General features: G+C 37.2%; 1 protein-coding gene across 9 annotated transcripts in view; it reads left to right on the forward strand.

Moving 5' to 3' along the window:
• Positions 1-22772, forward strand: part of LOC105479318 (putative homeodomain transcription factor 1) — a 73067-nt gene extending 50295 nt beyond the window's left edge. For 6 of the 9 annotated variants that reach the window (XM_071091093.1, XM_071091180.1, XM_071091115.1 and 3 more), the window contains 8 exons: positions 1941-2069; positions 2503-2775; positions 3871-4002; positions 4537-4623; positions 7696-7851; positions 8852-8947; positions 10198-10323; positions 10848-18773. In XM_071091093.1, the coding sequence (XP_070947194.1) occupies positions 1941-2069; positions 2503-2775; positions 3871-4002; positions 4537-4623; positions 7696-7851; positions 8852-8947; positions 10198-10323; positions 10848-10868 (1020 nt within the window). In that variant the 3' untranslated portion in view covers positions 10869-18773. Of the gene's footprint in view, positions 1-1940; positions 2070-2502; positions 2776-3870; positions 4003-4536; positions 4624-7695; positions 7852-8411; positions 8821-8851; positions 8948-10197; positions 10324-10847 lie in introns of those variants that run through there. The other 3 variants (XR_011619856.1, XR_011619829.1, XM_071091212.1) reach the window with 3 other exon arrangements.
• The last annotated feature ends 104 nt before the right edge of the window (positions 22773-22876 follow it).

The following is a 22876-nucleotide window of genomic DNA, read 5'->3' on the forward strand; positions in this document are numbered from 1 at the left end:
TTTTTTTTTTTAGATGAAGTCTTACTCTGTCACCCGGGCTGGAGTATAGTAGCACAATTTCAGCTCACTGTAACCTCCGCCTTCCAGGCTCAAGTAATTCTCCTGCCTCAGCCTCCTGAGTAGCTAGGATTACAGGCGCCTGCTGCCCACCACCACACCTGGCTAATTTTTGTATTTTTAGTAGAGATGGGGTTTTGCCATGTTGGCCAGGCTGGTCTCGAACTCCTGACCTCAAGTCATCCACTCGCGTCGGCCTCTGAAAGTGCTGGGACTACAGGCATGAGCCGCCATGCCCAGCTGGCCCCATTCTTTCCAACCTTAATCGCTTATATTCTTTTGATTCAGCTGTCTAAATACCTGCATCTCTGTGGTCACCCTGCTTGGTGCAGGCCATCATCTTATTTCAACTGGATAAGATAAGAAGCTATTACAGTAACTTCTGTAGGGTTGCCTCTGTTCCTTTCATTTTCCTTGCTACAGCCAGAGTGATACTTCTAAAATACAAATCTGATAATGCCACTTCCTTTAAAATCCTTTTTTCTTCTTTCTGGATTGCTTGCTTCTGTTCCTTTATTTGTTCTAATACAGTTTCATCTCTGACCATTCTGTCCCTGCTCCTCACATGGTGAACTTGACTCGACTAACTTTCTTTGTTGCTGATATGTAACCAGGCCTCATGCGCCTCTGGGCCTGTATGCATACAGGTTTCTTTGCCTGGGACATAATTTTCTCTAATGCCCATTCTTTTGGTTCATTCCTTTTTATTTCCAGGCAGGTCTTGGCCTGAGTGATGCTTCCTTCAGGAAGCCTTTCTTATATACTCCTAAAGCACTCTTGCTTTTCCTTACCATGCTGTATAGTAACTTCCTTCAGAAGTCTATAAACTCCTTGATAGCAAGGACATCTGTCTTGTTCTCCATTTTATCCACAGGCATGATACATAGTAGGTGCTTAGTAAATATGAGTTGTATAAGTCAGTGAATCAGTCACATCAGTGATTCAAATCAATAAATGCTTGTTGGCATTATGCTAAGCGTTTTGGTAGAAAGAGAAAAAATATGCCAGATGGTCCTTTTCTAGAAGGTTATATTTTAGTTTGGGAACAAGATAATTATATAGGAAATAAGTAGAGGACAACATAAAAGCACCATATAATAAGATGCTAATTTGTCTGATACAGACTGTAAAAGTTTTTCATTTCAGAGAAGGGCAAAGTTAGTAAGGCTGAGGCTGTCAGAGAGGACCATGGTGGTGAAATGGGACTTGAGCTAGTATTTAAAGAATGAGACATGATATGGCAGAGGAGGAGAGGGAGCTGTTTTCATTGTGACTGTCTCCACTTGAGCTTTTCTAAGCCTCACTAATTCTCTGTGTCCTGGTTAGACCAGAAACAGACTTAACTCCTCAGTCATTCATGTGATGTATAAGGCCTTTTAGTATCTTCCTTTACTTCCTATTACTCCCAGTATAATCTCATAGCTCTAGAAATTCTTTCTTAATAGCCCATGACTACACTAAGCTTATCCTCACTTCCATACCTTTAGAGAGGGAAGCAACCTTGGAGATCATGGACTGCTATCTCTCCTCATAACAGAAGACATTTAGTCTCTCCCTAGGTAAGAGAATGGCTTAGTGAAGAAAAATGGACCTAGCGGGCCATGGTGGTATGTGATTGTGGTCCTTGCTACACAGAAGGCTGTGTAGAGGGAGGCAGATGGGAGGATTGCTTGAGCCCAGGAGTTTGAGACCAATCTGGGCAACATAGTGACACCCTGTCTCAAAAAAAAACAAAAAAAAACAAAAAAAAAAAAAAAAAGAAAAAAGGACCAGCATTATAGAAGCGGTTATTAGAGTGTTGGCAAATGAATGGAGCCTGGGAAAGAAAAACTAATGGAGGCAATAAAGCATGGATAGAAACAATTTTATATTTTTCTTCTCAGAATCATTTGTTCTGGCTTCAGAATTCAAGTCCTTCCTCTGATCGAGTTAGTGCAATAATCTGGGAGGGGAATGAGTGCAAAAAGATGGATATGTCTGTGTTGGAAATAAGTGGCATCATCATGAGCAGGGTAAGATTGAATATGTTTCCAGATTTTTCAAAAAATATACTAGGTGATCAGGAGCTATTTTATAAGAATCTCTTAGTGATTAAAACAGTATGACTCTGCTTTTGAAGCACATATATATATCATCTATATTATATGTAATATATTATTAACATATATATGTAATTTTGTAGTCAGAGTCTTTACATGGTAGTATATATATTATTTGTTATACCTGGTCTCTGTTAGCATAGTCAACTGTTCAGGTATGCTCTACAGATATTCCTATCTCATTGAATCCCAATTTTTAATAAGATTTAAAAGTCATAAATCTGTATGTCATTTGTATTTATACTTTTAGAATGTGTTTTTAATAGTCTGAATAGTGTTTGATAAATACTGCTTTGTAACTCCATTTAGCTACACAATAATGATAGAAATTGTAAATAATTCACAGGTCAATGCCTATCAGCAAGGAGTAGGTTATCAGATGCTGGGAAATGTTGTCACTATTGGATTAGCATTTTTTCCATTCTTACATCGACTTTTCCGTGAGAAGAGCCTTGACCAGCTAAAGTCCATTTCAGCTGAGGAGATCTTGACTCTCTTTTGTGGGGCACCACCTGTTACACCTATTATTGTTTTGTCCATAATTAATTTTTTTGAAAGATTGTGTCTTACTTGGATGTTTTTTTTCATGATGTGTGTGGCAGAGAGAACATATAAACAGGTCAGTGGAGAAATAAGTAAAATTTTTTACCTCTGTTTTTGTATATGATATTCCATTGAGTCGTTTTTGTTCTCTTGATTTGGTCTCTCTTCAAGTTGATGTGGACAATAAAGGATTGATAAGTGGACTTTTGATATTTGTGGATTTATTGTTTGTGTTATTGACTGTTTACGTATTACACATTGTAATCTGAAATTTTGCCAGGCCCCACGTGTAGAATAAGTGGCTTAGCCAGTGAGTGAGCCTAGCCGACTGCTTAGCTTCTGTACCTCAGTGTCCCTTTTTTGTTTTTTATCCATAGAATAAAATAATTATCTACATGTGATAATGTTTTTGTGAAAAATGGCCAAGTGAGAAATACGTAAATTGAAATTTGATAAAAATTATGGATGGAGGGTTTAAAATATTGGTGATATGCAGAAGAAGTGTGATTTATTTTATTTTATTTTTTTGAGACAGGGTCTCGCTCTGTTGCCCAGGTTGGAGTGCAGTGGTGTGATCACGGCTCACTCCAGCCTTGACCTCCTGAGGATCAAGCAGTCCTTCCAGCTCAGCCTCCCCAGTAGCTGGGACTATAGGCCTGCGCCACCACACCCGACTAATTTTTTGTATTTTTGTAGAAGTGAGGTCTTACTTTGTTGCCCAGGCTTGTCTTGAACTCCAGGGCTCAAGTGATTCCCCTGTCTTTCCTCCCTAAGTGCTGGGATTACAGGCCATGAGCCACCATGCCCAGCCCCAGAAATGTGATTTTGAATAGAAATTTAATTTGGGAATAAGGCAGAATGATGTATAAACATTTGAGTTTGTGAAGTAATGGATCCACAAATGCCAACCATTCTTTGGGGGTCTCCAAAGAATATTCCTTGCAAATGTTGAGTGTACCACATTGTGAAGAAGTATATTACTATGTAATGTGCTTTGGAAACAACAGGGTAATGAGCTATTAATGAAAATTTTCACTGCCCATCTTAGTGATCACTGATTAGAACTTCATTCTTTTTAACATTTTTGTATTCTGCGAATATCATTGGCAATTATGTGAATACACAGACACATACATACATTTCACTGTGTTTTTTTTTAAACCTCTTCTAGAGATTTTTATTTGCAAAACTCTTCAGCCATATTACTTCTGCCAGGAAAGCTAGGAAATATGAAATACCTCATTTCAGACTTAAGAAGGTGGAGAATATTAAAATATGGTTATCACTGCGTTCCTATCTAAAGGTGAGTTTTATTTGATTAACAATAGAGTATATGCAAGAATATGCTCACTGAAGCTCCTGGCAGCAGTTACTCAGTAGACAGTGTAGTTCTGGGTGTCAGGCAGATCATATCAGCAGCCGACAAACTTGCTGGACAGCAAGTTGGATGTCATCTCTCTGCAAAGCTGGTAGGGGTAGGTAAAGAAGAGCTTAGAAAGGGAAAAGAAAATCTAAATTTCCTAGGGGCAAAGTGATAATTAAATAGTGTATATTTTTCTGACTTTTTGGGGAAATATTCCAGCTTTTTTGGGAAATATTCCAGCTTTTTTGGGAAATATTCCAGTATGTTAATGAATCAGTCACCCTTAATTTGAAAATGCATGGATTTCAGTACTTAAAGTTGATGACTTTATGTACTGAATATGTTAAAATCCTATCTCAGAAACTTCTTATAAACATTTTCACACGAATGTAGTACAATTCAGAGTGTTAATGATGTGAGGGCGGTTGCTGTCTGCCAGTAATCTAAAACATTAACACGTGTCTCACTCCACAGAGACGGGGGCCACAGCGTTCAGTTGATGTGGTTGTATCCTCAGTCTTCCTACTGACACTTTCGATTGCTTTCATTTGTTGTGCTCAGGTAAAAGTTTCACATCTGCTTTAAGGAAAAATGAAAATTCTAATATAGGATTCACTTTCTGTTTTAGACTTAGGTCACTGTCTTTAAGTATGTACTTTTAGTACATCTACATTTTTTACTATTTTGGATTTTTGGTAATTTTTCTAACTTTTCAAAATGGGAATACAAGTAATTTTGAAGTCCTTTCAAACTGTAAGATCAGTCTAATTTTAGTTGGTAATTATTAATTGATATAAAACTATCGTATGATTGTAAAATATTGATTTTCCGACTACGTTATTCCTTCTGTATTTATTAGTTGTCACTCCAAGGTAGATCTTTCATTTCTTTCCCTCTCATTTATTCATTCATTTATTTATTATACTGTGGAATCATGTATTCTCATTTTTATACAGTGGGTTAAAATCTGTTACTATAGGCTGGGCATAGTAGCTTAACACCTGTAATCCCAGCACTTTGGGAGGCTAATGTGGGAGGATTGTGTGAGGCCAGGAGTTGAAGACCAACCTGGGCCACATAATGAGGACCCATCTGTACAAAAAAAAAAAAAAATCTGTTACTATATTTGCTTTGATGCCTACATTGTCCCAAATTTGGCCAGTGGGAGCTCCTAGAAACCCCCTCCTTTATCCTTTTGATAGGGTCTCCTTTTTGTAAAGCACTTCTGTGCTTTCTGCATTAAAAGAAGTTACAGGTTTATCTTATACTTTTGCATTTATTGAATTTTAATGTAATTCTACTGTGGTCAAAGCATACTCTGAATATTTTCAGTCCTGTTAAATATGTAGAGGTTTACTTTATTATCCAGCATATATTCAGTTTCATTAAATTTTCCATTAGCACACTGACAAGATTTATATTCTGTCATTGTTGAGAGCAGTGTCCTATATGTATCAAATTACCTACATCCTTACTGAATTTTTTGGTCTGCTTATTCTGTCAGTCATTGGTAGAGGTGTGTTCAAGTCTGATTGTGGATTTGTCTATGTGTCCTCTTCTGTCGATTTTTGCTTTATGTGTAACGGGGTACAACCAGATTTAGTTTTGTTATCCATCTTTTTGGGCAATTGACTTTTATGTCCTTTATAGTGATTTTTTTTTTTTTCTGAGTCCAGGATCCAATTCAGAATTACATATTGCATTTAATTGTCATGTCTCTAGTCTCCTTTAATCTGGAAAAATGTCAGGCTTGGCCTTTCATGACCCTACAAAATGTCTCTCTTTGTAATGTTTCTTATTGATTTGATGTTAATTTCGTTGCACCAGCTGTCTTGATTCATTTCTACATGTTATATCTTTGTCTACCTGTTTTTATTCTTTTGTTCTCATATTTTAGTTGTGTCTCTCATAATCAGCATGTCCTCTTATGGTTGCTTGGTGTTCGTTCGTTCGTTCTTCTTCTTCTTCTTTTTTTTTTTTTTTGGTAGCTGGGACTACAGGCACATGCTACCTAGCCTGGTTAGTTTTTAATTTTTTGTAGAAGTGGAGCCTGGATTTGTTCCCCAGGCTGGCCTTGAACTCCTGACTTCAAGGGATCCTCCTGCTTCTGCCTCCAAGAGTGCTGGGATTATAGGCATGAGACACTGTGCCCAGTTGGTTGCTTGTTTTTTAATCCATCCTCACAGTGTTAGATTTTGGAGTGTCTAGCCCATTTAAACTTAATGTTATTACTATAACCACAAATATATTTGGTTCTTACTTTTGCTACCTGCTAATTTTCCTTTTTCACTCCTCTTACCATCTTTTTATTAACCAAATATTTTTAAATATTCCACTTAATCCTATTAACTTGTTATATATTCTTTTACTATTGTTTTAAGTAGTAAAGAGATTACAACATGCATGCTTAATTTTTTATAGTCTAATAAAATGATTAATTTATCACTCTCTTGATAATGCTAGGCCCTTAGAACAGTTCATCCCATTTACTTTTTCACCTTTTGTATTATTGTCCTTCACCTTAATTTTACATATATTTTAAAACCACAAGATGTAATTATTATTGTTTTGTGTAATTAATCATTTATATTTACTCACATATTTACCTTTTCCATTGCTTTTTGTTATTTCCTGAATTTCTGTGTTTCTCTCTGGGATTATTTTCCTCCTACCTGAGTAACTCCTTTAGTATTTATTTTAGTGACAGTCTGCTGGTGATGAATTCCCTCAGTTTTTGCTTGTTTGAAAATATATTTTATCACTTTCACTTTTGAATATATATATATTTTTATCAGGAATCGAATTCCAGGTTGCCAGTTATTTCCTTTCAGCACTTTCAGGATTCTATTGCTTTCTGATTTCCACATTTTATCTTGAGAAGTCTGCTGCTAGGGTGCCATGACAAGCCAAAGCTAATATGAGTCAAACTCAGTGGGGAGGCAGAAAACAAAGGTCTTGTAAGGCAATGGAGCTGGCTAAGAGGAGTGGAGATGGGAGCCTACGTAGCCCTGGGGGAAGCGAGATGCAGAGGGCAGCTCTTCCTGTTTTTCACAAGGTTTCTGTGAGCATTATCTGTATGTTTTTCAGTAAAATTCCATCTTACTTTGGGCTTGTTTGAGTAAATTTCTTTACTTTTAAATCAACAAATTTAAAAACAAAAACAAAAACCTTTTACCAGAAAATTTGACGCATAGTTCCTGCTGCTATTGTTATTTGGAGCCTAAAACAGAATAAAGAACTGATCGTTAGGACTTTCTAGTCATACCAGTGGGATGAGCCACATGTTTTAGGGAGCTCACTTGACATAATGCAAAGTTATTACTTTGAATAATGGTTGCCATATCGTTGTGAGTGGACACACTGATAGTTAAAGTAGTTGCAAATGCATTTGTCTTATTTTATTTGTGGTATTTTCCTTCTTTGTTACTTCTAGACCCTTGCTAAAGGAGAAAATCTAGGAAACTTAAATATATAATGATTAAATAAATAGGTAATACTTTGGGTATTAAAGCTCTTCTGCTTTGAGTATTAAAATACTGGATTTTTGGAAATGTTCTTAAATTGACAGAGTAAAAGTAATGATATGATTTTAAGGTAAATGAAAAACTAAACTTTTTTTGATCCTTTATATAGGTTCTCCAAGGACACAAAACTTTCCTGAATGATGCTTATAACTGGGAGTTTTTGATCTGGGAAACAGCTTTACTACTTTTCTTATTGCGTCTGGCCTCATTGGGGTCTGAAACCAATAAGAAATACAGCAATGTTTCGATATTACTTACAGAACAGGTATTGATCAGTCCTGTCAATTGGGTTTAGTGGTTAGGGTAGTATAATACACTGTAAGGTCCCTGCAGAGGATTCAGGGTTTAATCACTGTCTAGCTATCACATTCTAGCTAAAGGACCTCACAAGTCACTTTGCTGCTCTGTAGTTGCTTATCCCTAATAAAATGGATGTAATATCTCCTCTTGCTCCCAGGATTATGAGAATTAAGATCTAATGGATTGAAAAGACTTTGTACACTATAGAGAGATTTTTATTGGTGGTAATGGAGCATGCTTTTAATCTCATACTCTATGTCAAGTATTACATCTTTAGAGTACGTGTCATTTAGCATGTATAATAAGCTTCTTGAATTCCTCTGTATCAGACATAGAATACATTATTCAATGTTTGGAAAATACTTGGTTTTCAGTATGTGAATAGATACTAAGATTGAGAAATATCTCTTGTAAATACAGAGTAGTATAAAGTGTTTTTTTTTTTGTAATTTTGTTTTTAATTTCAAGTTTTTCCATAAACTTTGAATAAAAACATTTATCTTTTTTTTTTTTTTTTGGTCTTAGAATCATACTGGAGAATTCTTCATACAAGGCAAAATATAAGGAATTAGTAAAGTAACAGGAGCTATCTTCTTCCATGTTTAATGAGGATGTTAGATTATCTAGGGGGATAGTGAGATGAATAAGATATAGGTTTTGAACTCAAGGTGCTTATGTGCTAATTATGTTATATTGCAAGTAATATTAAAATTTTTCATTGTTTTGATATTTAAATTGCTTCATCATTAATAATTTTTTCATCACTAAGTATTTTTTCTTTGCCAGAGTGAGACTGATCAGGGCTGGGGGCTAGAGTACGTGACATATGTTCTCTGTATCAATAGTTATTGGAATTTCAAAATTTATTTTACTTGAAAACATGACCTTTGAAATATGCCAGATTTTATGCAGTATACATATTTTTTTCCTAAGAAATTTACCTTAATTTCTATTCCTTCCCTTAGATTAATTTATATCTTAAGATGGAAAAAAAGCCAAATAAGAAAGAACAGCTTACTCTAGTAAACAATGTATTAAAGCTGTCCACCAAGTTGTTGAAAGTAAGTCATAGGCTGTGATACACTTTTACTATTATTTAAGTTAAATCAGTCTCTTCTCTGAGAAAACATTAAATGGCAGATGATACCTTGGGTTGGGAGGAGTCCTGGAAGTGGACTCTTCCACAGTGGCATCAGGGGTAGGGGTCACAGTGGTGGTTAGGACCAGAGCTGAGGTCACAGAGCTCCTGGAGGCAAGGTTAAGGACAAAGAGTGGCTTCCCATCACCAAGTTGGGCCATCTGGTCAAGGACATGAAGATCAAGCCCCTGGAGGAGATACGCCTCTTCTCCCTGTGCATCAAGGACCAGGTTCAAGGCATTTGTCACCATCGAGGACTACAGTGGCTATGTTGTTCTGGGTGTTAGTGCTCCACGTAGGTAGCCAGCACCCTCCATGGGGCTATAATCATGGTCAAGCTCTTTATCCTCCCTGTGTGAGGAGGCTACTGGGGAAACAAGATTAGCAAGCCCCATACTCACACTGCCCTTGCAAGGTGACTGGCAGCCTGCATCTCTGTCCTGGTGGCCTCATCCCTGCCTCCAGAGGCATTGGTAGTGTCTTAGCCCCTGTGCCCAAGAACCTGCTGCTGATGGTGGATACCCACCATTGCTGCACTTTGGGGACTGCGCTGCTACCCTGACCAATTTTGCCAAGGGCACCTTTGATGCCATCTCCAATACCTACAGCTATTTCAGCGCCAACCTCTGGAAAGAGACATGTTCACCAAGTCTCCCTATCTGGAATTCACTGACTATGGCCTAGAGACCCATACCAGAGTCTCCATGTAGAGGACCCAGGCTCTAGCTGTGGCCACCACGTGGTGGTTTTATACCAGAAAAATAAAGTGAGTTAGCCTGTTTTAAATAAATTAATTAATGTTTTACTTCTCAGAACCCAGTAAGAGATAGATGCTAGGCTGTGTAGATTCAAAATGCTGACCTGATGATTTTGGGTTAATAACTACTATGAAAAAATTTCCAATTTTGTTACCCAGGTTCTGATGATTGCTGATGTCTGTCATATTTTATATATTTTAAACCACAAATGACATATTGCTCAAATCCACCTAAAAAAATCTTAGTAGAAAAGTAGGTGAGAACGCGTTATGGATGTTTTGAAGGTAGCTCTTTGAATATTAAGGAAAGGCAGCCTTAAGCATTCATCTATAACCAAGACAAAACACAGCAAGAAGTCACTGAGTAGCTATGAGAAAACATGTATCTCATTTCAATTCTTTGATGTTTTTTGTAGGAGCTGGACACACCGTTTAGACTCTATGGACTGACAATGAATCCCTTAATCTACAATATCACAAGAGTAGTTATCCTTTCTGCTGTCTCAGGTGTTATAAGTGATCTTCTAGGATTTAATATAAGAGTAAGTATCCCCACCACTCTGTAGCATCTTAGTCTTAAAAATTACTATGTACGGAAATCTGTGTTCTTCACACGTGTATGTGTGTGTGTGTTTCTAGCATGGAAATAACTCTTGAGGTAAAGAAATAGGCATTTTGATTGGTGGTCCACAGGCTTTTCTTTCAAAGCTTTGGTGTTCTCATTTTACACAAGTATAACAGACAGTGCTCTTGAATGGAACAAAAAAAATCAAGTTTGAATTTCACATCAGTTTAATAGCCTGAGCTGGGTAACAGTCTTACTCTTATCCTGGGAAATGTACAGAGGTAGAATGAATGAAAACCAGTTCATGAACTGCATTGTATTATTTTTGATCCTGGAAGTTTTAAATGTTTTTTCTCTATGATGTTCTATGGTTGCTATTGCCAGACTTGATACCTTTTCTTCTTTTATAAAGGATTCTTTGTTTATAGTCATGTAAGTGTACCTATAAATCCCACCTGGTTTTCCTAGAACTAACTTATTTTGGTGATTTTGTTTTCTTAGCTGTGGAAAATTAAATCATAAGCTGAGTTAAATGCCTGGACTCTCCCCTGACTGGTATCAAAACTTACCTATCAAGGAAAGAGATGACTGCAGAAACCAGTGAGATACCCACCTGCTTGTTCACATGCACAGGTGCTCTCAGCTCTGCCAAAGCGAATGAATGGTGTTTCCAGAGGAACAAGTCCTTTTCCAACTGGGCGTGCATGCTAAAAACCTGTATCTTCATGCTTTTCAAACAACACGAATAGTCAGCCGACTAAAGACACTGTGTGTTTTGGTAACACAAGGACAATTTTGTAAGTTAGTAAATTTATTATGTGCACTTCTGTACTGTGACAGTTACGTTTACTGGCCATAGTCTTTTGGGCAACTATGGTAGATGCTCAAAGCATGAAGCAAATGTCTTTTATTGGAAATATGCAAATTCAATATTTTTACATTATAGTCTATAGAATTGGAGATTTCATTTCTCTATCAAAGAGAGATCAAACTATTTTAGGTTAAATCCAAATAAAAGAACTTTACTGGAGACTTTCAGTTTCTAGGTTTTCTTTGTTGTTGAAGGAAGAAAAATAACTTTTAAACTCTGAGTTTCTGTTGAACTGTGGATAAATGTTTTGTTAGTTTACAATTTTGAGTTAATCCTAATAACTGTATAGTTGTTGGTGAACGATGCATGCACACAATATGCCATGTAATTCAGCATGAAAAATTTAAGTATATGCCTACTCATCCATTTCCATCATACAACATGGTTTCCATGTTCTATGTGGAAGTCATGGAAGCATGGTTTCCATATAGATCATCTAGTTGTGGTTCCTAACACAGTGTTATGTGTCCTATCACAAGCATCATTGATAGTTTATCTGTTGTGCAACTTAATGTATTAAACCCTCAGTACATTTTCAGGTCCTCAGTGTCTATAGTCGACCATGCCATGCCTCTGATGATATAGATTCTGTAATGCAGCATCCTCTTATACACATGCATATACATATGTTAATGAAGCTCTAATAGTCTACTTATAATTCTTGCTCATTAAGTTACCTGCTTTGAAGAATCTTTTTTTTTTCCTTTTTTTGAGACAGAATTTCGCTGTGTTGCCCAGGCTGGAGTGCAGTGCCACCATTTTGGCTCACTGCAACTTCCACCTCCTGGGTTCAAGTGATTCTCCTGCCTTAGCCTCCTGAGTAGCTGGGATTACAGGTGCCCACCACCACACCTGGCTAATTTTGAAGAATCTCTTGAGGCAAATTGAAAGCTTGAACATTTTAATGATAAGGTTTTGTGAACTTTTAAATAAACATAATTTAGAAACTTGGTTATTACATGTAAAGCATGTATTCATTCAAAATCAGAGTATCAGTTGCATATTTTCTAATAAGCAGGAAGATTTGTGAGTTTTAGAGGTGGATTTCTGAAGAGTCCAGGGATTGAGGTCAGACTTTTCTGAGTTCAAATCTTTGGCCCTGCCACTTATTAGCTCTTTGTATATTAATTTCCTCACTTCTTAACCCATTTATGGGAATAACAACTACAAGTGGGGATAATAACTACATAATAGGGTTGTTAAGATTAAATGAGGTTATCATGTAAGGTACTTGCACAGTGTAAAGTATTTAATACTTAGCAAATCTACAATAAATATGTTACTATTTAAAGTCCTTTAAAAAAACCTCACTGATAATTCCTGTGAAGATAGAAACATAGAAAGCAGGGTTGCCGAACTAGAAGTTGATTACCAAAAATATGCAACCTTTTATACATGAGTTATAATTTTTTAAATGGTAAAACTCCATTATAGTGATCTACCTTTAGAAGGAAGTGTTCTGTAGAAGCACTTCAGCATCTCAACAGATGGCTCATAGAAACCATGCCTTTACTATTTCCATAGGGAACAGTAGCAGTAATCTCAAATCCAAAATTGAGCTCACTGCAGATTTCAAATGAAAACTGATGCCTTCATCTTTTTCTTCTACAAAAATGCTGTTCTATTTTTATGTACAACTTTTACACAGTGAATTCTTAGTTTAAAAGCAGTGTTTAGAGTATATTAATTCACTTGTGTGGATTGCTTCAGTTGTGGTTTTGATGGTGTATATTGGTTTAAATTATTTTTCAGATGGGTAAAATTATATGTAAGTATAGTTAATCATATCAGTAACTTAGGAATGATTCTTGACTCATTTTTCTTCCTCATACCTCACATCCAATCAATCACCAAGCCTTTGAATAATTATCTTCTAGGTATCTTTCTGATCAGTCCACTTTTTCTTCCTCCCCACTGCCATTGCTCTTAAGTCAGCATCCTTGGTTTTTTGAACAAGTTTCTGCTATCTCTGCTCTTATGTATGCTTGACTCCTCTTTCCCCCATGCCTAACCCACTCATCTCAAAAGTGTAATATGTCTTTCCTGAAATGTAAGTTTCGTAATTTAGAATCCATTAGTAGCTTACTAGCACTTTGAAGATGAAAATCCAAAATTCTTTTAGCAAGGTGTATAGGCCTACCCTATTGAGAAAGATTTTGAATCTTCATGTTTGAAAGATACTTTTGCTGGGTATAAAATTCTAGGTTTAAAGATGTGGTTGTGCTGTTACCTCCTGGGTTGCATTGTTTCTGACGAGAAGTCTACAGTCACTCTAATCTTTGCTCCTCTGTAAGTGTCTTTTTTTTTTTTTTTTTAACTCTGGCTACTTTTAAGATTTTTATCTTTACCATTGAATTTGTGCGATTCAATTATAGTGTACATTGGTTTAGTTTTCTTCATGTGTTCTGTGCTTGGGGTTTGTTGAACTTATTGGATCTTTGGTTTTGTAATTTTCATATTATTTTATATACAGTTTTCTATTTTCATATAAAATTTGGAAACATTTTTGCTATTCCTTAAAATAAATTTTCTATAGTCTACTCTTACCTACTTCCTTCTGGGACTCAAATTTACATGTATATTAGACTGCTTGAAGTTGTTCCTCAACTCACTGATGCTTTATATGTTTGTCCAGCCTTATGTTTGTTTTAATTTTGGATGATTTCGTTTGCTGTGCCTTCAAGTTTGCTTTTTTGCACTGATTTGCTATTAATCTCATCCTATGCATTTTTCATCTCTAGAAGTTTGATTTTGGTCTTTTTTATATCTTCCATGTCTCTCTTTAACATGAGTATTCTTTTCTCTACCTCATGTAACATAATACATTTATAATAGGAATAGTATATAAGGATATTAAAACAGTTATTGTGTCACTTCCCACCCCCCGCATTTTGGGTCGTTTTCCTGCTGTTTTGCATGCCTGGTAATTTTTTATTGGCTATGAATTTTATACTGTTGGTGTTTGTGTGTATGTATGTATTCTTCTTGGTAGTCTTTTAAATATTGTTGAGACTTTGTTTTGGAACACTGTAAAGTTATTGGAAATAGTCTGATTATTTCAAGGCTTGCTTTTAAGCTTTGTTAGGTGGGCAGGAGCAGCCTTTAGTTTTTCTCCGTTCACCGAAGCAATATCCTTCTGAGTACTCTACCTGATGCCCTGTTCATTATGAGGTTTTTTCTTTGGCTGTAGTAGCGTGAACTATTCCCAGACTTGTGTGAACTTCTGGAATTTTTCTGCCTGCTTCTTGGAGGTTCTTAACCTGTTCTTGGGTATTCCCTCATATGCTTGTGCTGATCAATATTCAGCTAAAGACTTGAAAGGAGCCCTCTGCATGTCTCTGGAACCCTCCCTTCTCTGTGCAGCTGCATTCTCTCTGGTACTCCTTCTTATAAATTCTAGACCCCAGGCCTTCTCCAAATTCTCAATTCTGTCTCCTCAACTCAGCAAGACTACTTGGTTCTTTTTGGGTTCTCCCTTTTTGCACCACAGCCTAGAAACTGCCTCCTTGTAAAACTGCTTGAATGAAATAATCTTGGAGCGGTTATGGGACTCACCTTGTTTAATTCTACTATCCTGTGCTGCCTGGTGTCTAATATCTAAAATCCATTTTTTCGTATTTTTAAAATTGTTTTTCAGTTGTTTGAAATTTGAAGAGTAAAACAACTCTTCATTACCTTAGTAAGTGAGTTTCTCCAGTTGCTCAGGCCGAAAGCTCCATATCTAATCTACTACCATGTCATGCCAGTTCTGCATTTCCACAGCTACTAGGTTAAGCCTCCTTCACTCTCACCTGGACTACTGTGTGACCCACTGGTCTGTTTCCATTCTTGTCTCCTACAGTTGGTTTTTCATAGCCACATGAATGAGCTTCAAAATTTGGAAACTAACATTGTTCCTACTTAAACCTTTCCTGGCTTTCTCTTTGGTGGCCTCCAAGGCCCTTCATTATCATGCTTGCCTTGCTTTCCAGCTTTACCTCCTTTACAGCCTCACTCCTTTACCTCACCACCACACTGACCTCCCTCTGCTCTTCTATTAGTCCAATTATTCTATTATTCTGCTCTTCTATTATTCTTTCTCATATCAGGCTTGTGCAAGCTTGTTTCATCTGCCTGGAATGTATTTTCTTAGGTTCATCTCTGGCTGGCTGCTGCTTATCTCTCAGCTGTCAGCTGTCAGTTCCTTAGAGGGCCTTCTCTCATGACCCTAATTAAAGTAGTTACCCATTTTATCCATTATCAGTTATACCGCCTTGTTAATTTCCTTCATGGCACTTACCACAATTTTATCGTGTTTATTTTTTGACTGTCTGTCTCCTTTCCCACTAGAGTGTAAGTCTCTTGAAGGCAGAGACTTTTTCTTGTCCCCAGAACATATAATAGGTGTTCAATAAAAATGTGTTGAATGAAGAATAGACCTCAAGTAATTTACCATTCATGTAGTTTTTTTTCTGTTAGGATAGAGGGTTGTACATTTGATTCTTGAACAATGCAGGGGTTAGGGGCATCATCCTCCTGTCCTGTCGAAAATTCATGTATAACTTTGATGCCCCCAAAACTTAATAGCCTACAGTTGACTGGGAGTCTTGCCAGTAACACAAACAATCAACACATTTTGTATGTTATTTGTATTATATACTGTATTCTTAAAGTGAGCTAGAAAAAAGGTAAATGTTATAAAGAAAATCCTAAGAAAGAGAAAACGTATTTCCTCTTCACTAAGTAGAAGTGGATCATCATGAAAGTCTTCCTCTTTGTCATTTTCACATTGAGTAGACTGAGGAGGAGGAGGAGGGGTTGGTCTTGCTGACTCGGGGTGGCAGAGGTGGAAGGGGATGCACAAGAGGCAGTCACACTTGGTCTAAATCCACAGAAATACATTTTAATCTGTCTGACTTTTTGCTTTTTTCATTTCTCTAAAAATGTTTCTATATGGTACCAATCCTTCTACTGTTTGCTTTAGTTTCAGTGTCCATATCATAGAAGAGTCCATGTTGTAAAAGAAGTCAAAAGCAGCCTTGAATAATTGGAACCCTTCTGCCAGATTGTCTTACATCCGCTTGTTCTTTGGCATTGCTTCTAAGTTTTCTTCCTTATCATCTTGCACTGCTTTGGAATCACTCATCTCCATCAACAAGTCATCTGTTAATTCCTGTGGTGTGGTGTTTATTAGCTCTTGAATTTCTCTTGAAACCCTTCACACCCCACCTTTTTGCCACATCCACAATCTCTTTCATGACTTCCTTGACTGACTCTTTTGTACATCTTATGAAGTTATGACAATATCTGCATAGTTTTCTCCAGCCAGAATTTAGTGTTTGGGCTTGATGATGGCATCTTCAGTGACATGGCATAATCATTCCTTCCAGACTTGCATAATGTTCTCTCTTGGGCTTCTCTTTCACAGCATTGACAGTCCTTTCCAGAGTACTGTGTGTAATAGATCTAAAAAGTCCTTATGACCCCCTTATTCCTGAATTAAAGATGTTGTGTTTGGGAGCACAGAGACCATTTCATTGCCTTGGTGTTGAATTTATGGGGTTTTAGGTGGTCAGGGGCATTCTCCAGTATCAAAAGAACTTTAAAAGGTAGTGTCTTACTAGCAAGGTACTTCCTGACTTTAGGGACAAAGCATTGACAGAACCAATCCAGAAAAAGGGTTCTCATTGTCTAGGACTTCTTGGTATACAACCAAAAGACTGGCAGCTGGTGTTTTTTATTTTTATTTTTATTTTTTCTTCAAGGCTCGGGGGTTAGCAGCTTTACAGATATGTGTAGTCCTGATTGCAAACACAACAGCATTTGCACAGTGTTAGCTTACCCTTTCCTGCCTAAATCATGGTGCTTGCTTCTCTTTCTAATAAATTTCCTTTGTGGCATTGTTTCCCAGAATAGGTACTTTCTACTGCATTAAAAACTTGTTAAGGCAGATTTCTTTTCTTCTCATTTATCTTCTGAATGGCATCTGTGAACTTGTCTGCTGCTTCTTAGCAAAGCTACTTTCCTTTTGCTTTAAATTGTCATGTGACTTTGCTTTTTCTTGAATCACATTGGAATCTATACATCTGCCTTAGAGCACTCCTGTACTCACATGAAGCTGCATTTTAAATGCAAGTTAAAAAGCTATTTCACAAAAAGTGCAAGGTTTTCATGCCTGGTGGCATAACCGCAGCAAAAGCTTCATGAGTTTTTTCTTTTTGCTTTCCTTTCTCTTTCCTTCTTTCTTTTTTTCTTTTTTTACAATGGTCCTTATGCTGGACTCATTTATCTTGAAATGGTGGGCAACCACAGACCCCAATCTATGGTATGTAAGCAATTCAACTTTTTCTTCTAATGTCGTGACTCCTCTGTGCTTCTTGGGAGCACTTCTATCACTGGTGGTACTTCATATGGGTCTTGCAGTTTTTATGTCCTCAAGGTTTACAGTATTGCACTAGTCACGAAAAATATGCAGGAACCGCAAGGGATCACTTTTTACTGTGATCCACGGTTTATGAAGAGATGAACTGCCCACACAGAGATGGTTAGCATCACATGGTGTTTTAAACAGACCTTTCGACACTTGAGTTCACCACAATAGCAACAGGAGGTAACTACAAAATAATTATAGTAGCTCAGCATGTACTACAGTTAATTTTATGCAGTTATGATTTAATACTGTATCTTTGTTTACATTTCTCTCAACTGTGAATGGTGCCATGTACAGTTTGTGTTTGTATGTTTTTATAAATTTTAACTTCTTATAATAGATTTGTGTGTATTTTGTAGTAAATGATAAAATAGGCTAGTATCTACATACCATTTTAATTTTTCTGTATTTCTAGGCTACATGGTTTCTTTTTTCAAATTGTCATAAATCTCAAAAAAATTTTCCAATATACTTACAGAAAAAAAACCTGTATATAAGTGGACCCACACTGTTCAAACCTGTGTTGTCCAAGAATTTACTGTAATTTCATGGTTCTCCTACCTTCAGTGCTTCGTTTATCCCTGTATAGTAATTTCTAGGAACTTGGGCTTTTGTTTTGATTTCAAAAAAGAAATGAGATTTTGGTGTTAATTACTTGTTACTGAGAAATTAAACCAAGATGTAAAAACAATTAGATTAGGCCATTCACACATTTAGTTGGAATAGTAATAACCATAGAAGGGTAAGAAAAATACCTGTTGACTTAATTTTATAATCTGCAGTTGGGAAAAATTCTCTCTCTGAAAGTTGGGTGTATAATATGCAGCAGGGGTCCCCAGCCACCCACACCCCCCACTGGCCATACAGCAGGAGGTAAGCTGCAGGGGAGAGTGAAGCTTCATCTGTATTTACAGCTGCTCACACTGCTTGCATTACCACCTGAGCTCCATCTCTGTCAGATCAGCAGCAGCATTGGATTCTTAGAGGAGCGCAAACCCTATTGTGGACTGTGCATGTGAGGATCTAGGCTGCGTGTTCCTTATGAGAATCTAATGCCTGATGATCTGTCACTGTCTCCCGTCACTTCCAGATGGGACGTCTAGTTGCAAGAAAACAAGCTCGGGGCTACCACTGATTCTACATTATGGTGAGTTGTGTAATTATTTTATTATATATTACAATGAAATGATAATAGAAATAAAGTGCACAATAAATGTAATGCACTTGAATCATCCTGAAACCATCCCCTCCCTGCACCCCTCCCCTGCCCCCAGGTCCCTGGAAAACTTGCTTCCCATGAAATCACTCTCTGGTGCCAAAAAGGTTGGGGACCGCTGATCTACAGACTTTCTAAATATGTACAATATGACCTGTGTATAATATAAACACTTTGAGAAGTTAAATAACCAAATAATTGCCTCACTGGAGTATGGTTCTGACTTTCAGAGACAGGTAGAAAAATTCTAAATACCAGGATGTCTCACAAAGTATGAGTTTGTTTTTATTTTTGGTTCATTTTATTTAGAGGCAAGTGGACCTATGCAATATAAAAATAACCTTTCAAATTAATGAAATTTATGTTTGAAAACTTTTAGATCTACACACTTATAATAGGCTAGATGAGCTTCTCTCCCAAATACAGTGTGTCACTTGGGAATATCAAGTTAATTCATTAAATCTAATCTATTCATGTACTGGCTAGTTTAGTAATCTGTTACTTCCTGCAGTTATGGGGACCCATGTTGAATAGTGAAGTGTGAGTTTCACAAATGTGCAATAATTCTGTACCTTTCCTGCAGCATATCCTGAGCCTATAAGGTATAATAGGGTATTACTCTAGTTAATAAATGGTTGTCTTTTATTTTTCTATTTTTTTTTTTTTTAATATTTTTGAGACGGAGTCTCACTCTGTCACCCAGGCTGGAGTGCAGTGGCACAATCTTGGCTCACTGCAACCTCCACCTCCCAGGTTCGAGCGATTCTCCTGCCTCAGCCTCCTGAGTAACTGTGACTACAGGTGTGTGCAACCACGCTTGGCTAATTTTTTGTATTTTTAGTAGAGACAGGGTTTCACTGTGTTAGCCAGGATGGTCTCGATCTCCTGACCTCATGATCCACCCACCTTGGCCTCCCAAAGTGTTGGGATTACAGGCGTGAGCTACCATGCCCAGCCAGTTATCTTTTATTAATGGCAAAATATGTCTCTTGATTTGTGTATTTGCTAATAGTTAAGCTTTACTTGAATGCAATATTGCAAAATACCCACAGGATTATTTGTCAAAATATAGGTTTAGGCTAAATTAAAGCTCTTGGCTATGTTTTCCTATTTTAATGTATAAATGAGAAAGATTCAGGGTTTTCTATTAAATAGAATTCTCTCTCTCTTTTTTTTTTTTTTTTTTTTAGACAGAGTCTTGCTCTGTCACCAGGCTAGAGTACAGTGCCACAATCTCAGCTCACTGCAACCTCTGCCTCCTGGGTTTAAGCGATTCCCCTGCCTCAGCCTCCCAAGTAGCTGGGATTACGGGCATGCACCACCACACCTGGATAATTTTTTGTATTTTAGTAGAAACGGGGTTTCACCATGTTGACCAAGATGGTCTTGATCTCTTGATCTCCTGATCCACCCACCTCAGCCTCCCAAAGTGCTGGAATTACAGGTGTGAGTCACCACGCCTGTCCAGAATTCTCTTTATAAGCCTTCATACTCCCTTCTTATACTACTAAAAAAAAAAAAAAAAAAAAAAAAAAGTTCTTTTTTGGCTGGGCGCAGTGGCTCACACCTGTAATCCCTGCACTTTGGTAAGCTGAGGTGGGCGGATCACATGAGGTCAGGGGCTTGAGACCAGCCTAGCCAACATGGTGAAAACCCATCTCTACCAAGAAGTACAAAAATTAGCCAGGTGTGGTAGTGCGCACCTGTAGTCCTAGCTACTGGGGAGGCTGAGGTGGGAGAATTGCTTGAACCCAGAAGGCAGAGGTTGCAGTGAGCCAAGATCGCACCACTGCACTCCAGCCTGGGTGGCAGAGTGAGACCCCATCTCAAGGGAAAAAAAAATTTTTGAGATGGGGTCTCACTGTGTCATCCAGCCTGGACTCAAACTCCTGGGCTCAAGTGATCCTCCCAGCTCAGCCTCCTGAGTAGTTTGGACTACAGGTGTATACTACCATGCCTGGGTTTATAATTCTTAAGGCTACTTGCCTATCAATGTCGTAATTCAGCTAACTAAAAGCAAAAATTATAGATTCCATGTAATAATGACATGCTTTAAACAAGTCATCATATTCCCGATAAACTCTAATAGAACCAGAAAAGAGCCACCTGAATAAATAAAGGTTATTGTTTCAAAAGCACAAATAGTTTTTAGGCCTTGGAGCATGCCATGATGATGTAGTAAGTTGCTCTGATGTATTTCTCTTACCAGACTGAAATGTCACATTTTGTAACAAGTTTATTTATATCAATGTTCCTTAGCTCCACTGTGGACTAAGTGTCAAATACAGCTTCCTGGAAGTCATTAGTGAGACTGTTATACAGTTTAATCTGAATACTCCTTGCCTTATTAAATCCTTACTCTTTGAATAGTGGACATATTAAACATAAAATTCTTTGTCTACATGTTTAAAAGCATTTGGCTTCTACATGATTACATTTGCTTCTCTTTTAAATCTTGCTATTAAAAAGGGAAATAACAAGGTATTCTTATGTTGAGTAAAAAGCCAAGTGCCTTTCTGGGTCCAAGACTTCTGAAATAAGAGTTGACCCTGTTCAAAAGCTACCTGGTCCAAGACTGATGTAACTAGAAGACAATATCATAGGATCTTAGCCTTCTCATCTGACTAGTGAGACAATGTAATAGTATCTCAAAGCTTTTCTCCTTGTTGTGACCAGTAAGGAAATATGTTCACTAAAACAACAAAACGATTTTACTGCCAGTTTCTGCAGCCTCTGCTATGGCACATCTTCACTGTGGTGTCTGGGAACTAGAAGTTTGGGTTTACTTTTGTTGTTGTTTTTTTTTTTTGAGATGGAGTCTTGTCTGTCAGCCAGGCTGGAGTGCAGTGGTGTGATCTTGCCTCACTGCAACCTCCGCCTCCTGGGTTCAAACAATTCTGCTGCCTCAGCCTCCTGAGTAGCTGGGATTACAGGCACCCGCCACCACACCCGGCTAATTTTTGTATTTTTAGTAGAGACAGGGTTTTGCCATGTTGGCCAGCTGCTCTCGAACTCCTGACCTCAAATGATCTGCCTGCATTGGCCTCCCAAAGTGTTGGGATTACAGGCATGAGCCACTGTGCCCGGCCGTGGGTTTACTTTTAGTATGAGTTCTTGCAATGGTAGGTGGGAATTTATATTTCACCTTAAGAGTATAAAATTTACCATGGTTTTGAAGTAGGTTTTAGGCACTTTTCATACCGAGTTAAATCAAAACGCTTTATTCTAAAAGTAAGTATAAAACTAAATAAATGACCTTTAAAGATAATGTGGATTGTTAGTCTGCTGAAATGGAATTTTGTGACCTTGTGGTAACTGGACTTATGTTACTATAGCCATTATAAATGTCTAGTAGCTGAATTTCCAGTAAGAAATTTTCTTCTCTCCCCAACAGTGTAAGAAAGGATTTTTAGTAGCAAATTATTTATCCAAAGCTATTTTCTTTACAATGAAAGATGAAAAATGGGTATAATGATATTCAACTCTAAACAATTTCAAACTCTATGTGTAAATAAAAGAAGTGTAGCTATACAGGTAAAATCATTATTATAAGAATCTTCCTGATTTTAGGACTTTGAATGTTTGTTACTTGGAGGGACAAAATCTTGTCTGCGGACTCAGACTATGATGGAACCTTGCTCCACCAGTAGAAAGCAACATTGAACCAATGTGACAGTCACAGAAATGCAGGCCAGGAACTCTTGTTTTTTTTTTTTTTTTTTTTTTTAATATCTATATAAAAAATAACGAGCAATTTACAGATCTTTCTCTAATCAGAACCTCAAGTGTATATATAAAGGTACTGTACAATATATAAACATTTACAACCAGTACATCCACATTTTGCTCAGCATTCCAAGGCCACATTGCTAAGTCAGTATATAATCAGGACAGAGGTTACTTAGAAAGGAAGAACCACATAGGACAACATATGACATCAAAGTTATGTCACAGTTAACAAAAATAGGATTTGTTATCACTAATTGTGGACTACAGGGAAATAAATAATTTCTGTGGTACTAAATTCTTAGCAT

The sequence above is a fragment of the Macaca nemestrina genome, chromosome 1 (assembly GCF_043159975.1).
Source record: "Macaca nemestrina isolate mMacNem1 chromosome 1, mMacNem.hap1, whole genome shotgun sequence".
In the NCBI taxonomy this organism is placed as follows: domain Eukaryota; kingdom Metazoa; phylum Chordata; class Mammalia; order Primates; family Cercopithecidae; genus Macaca; species Macaca nemestrina.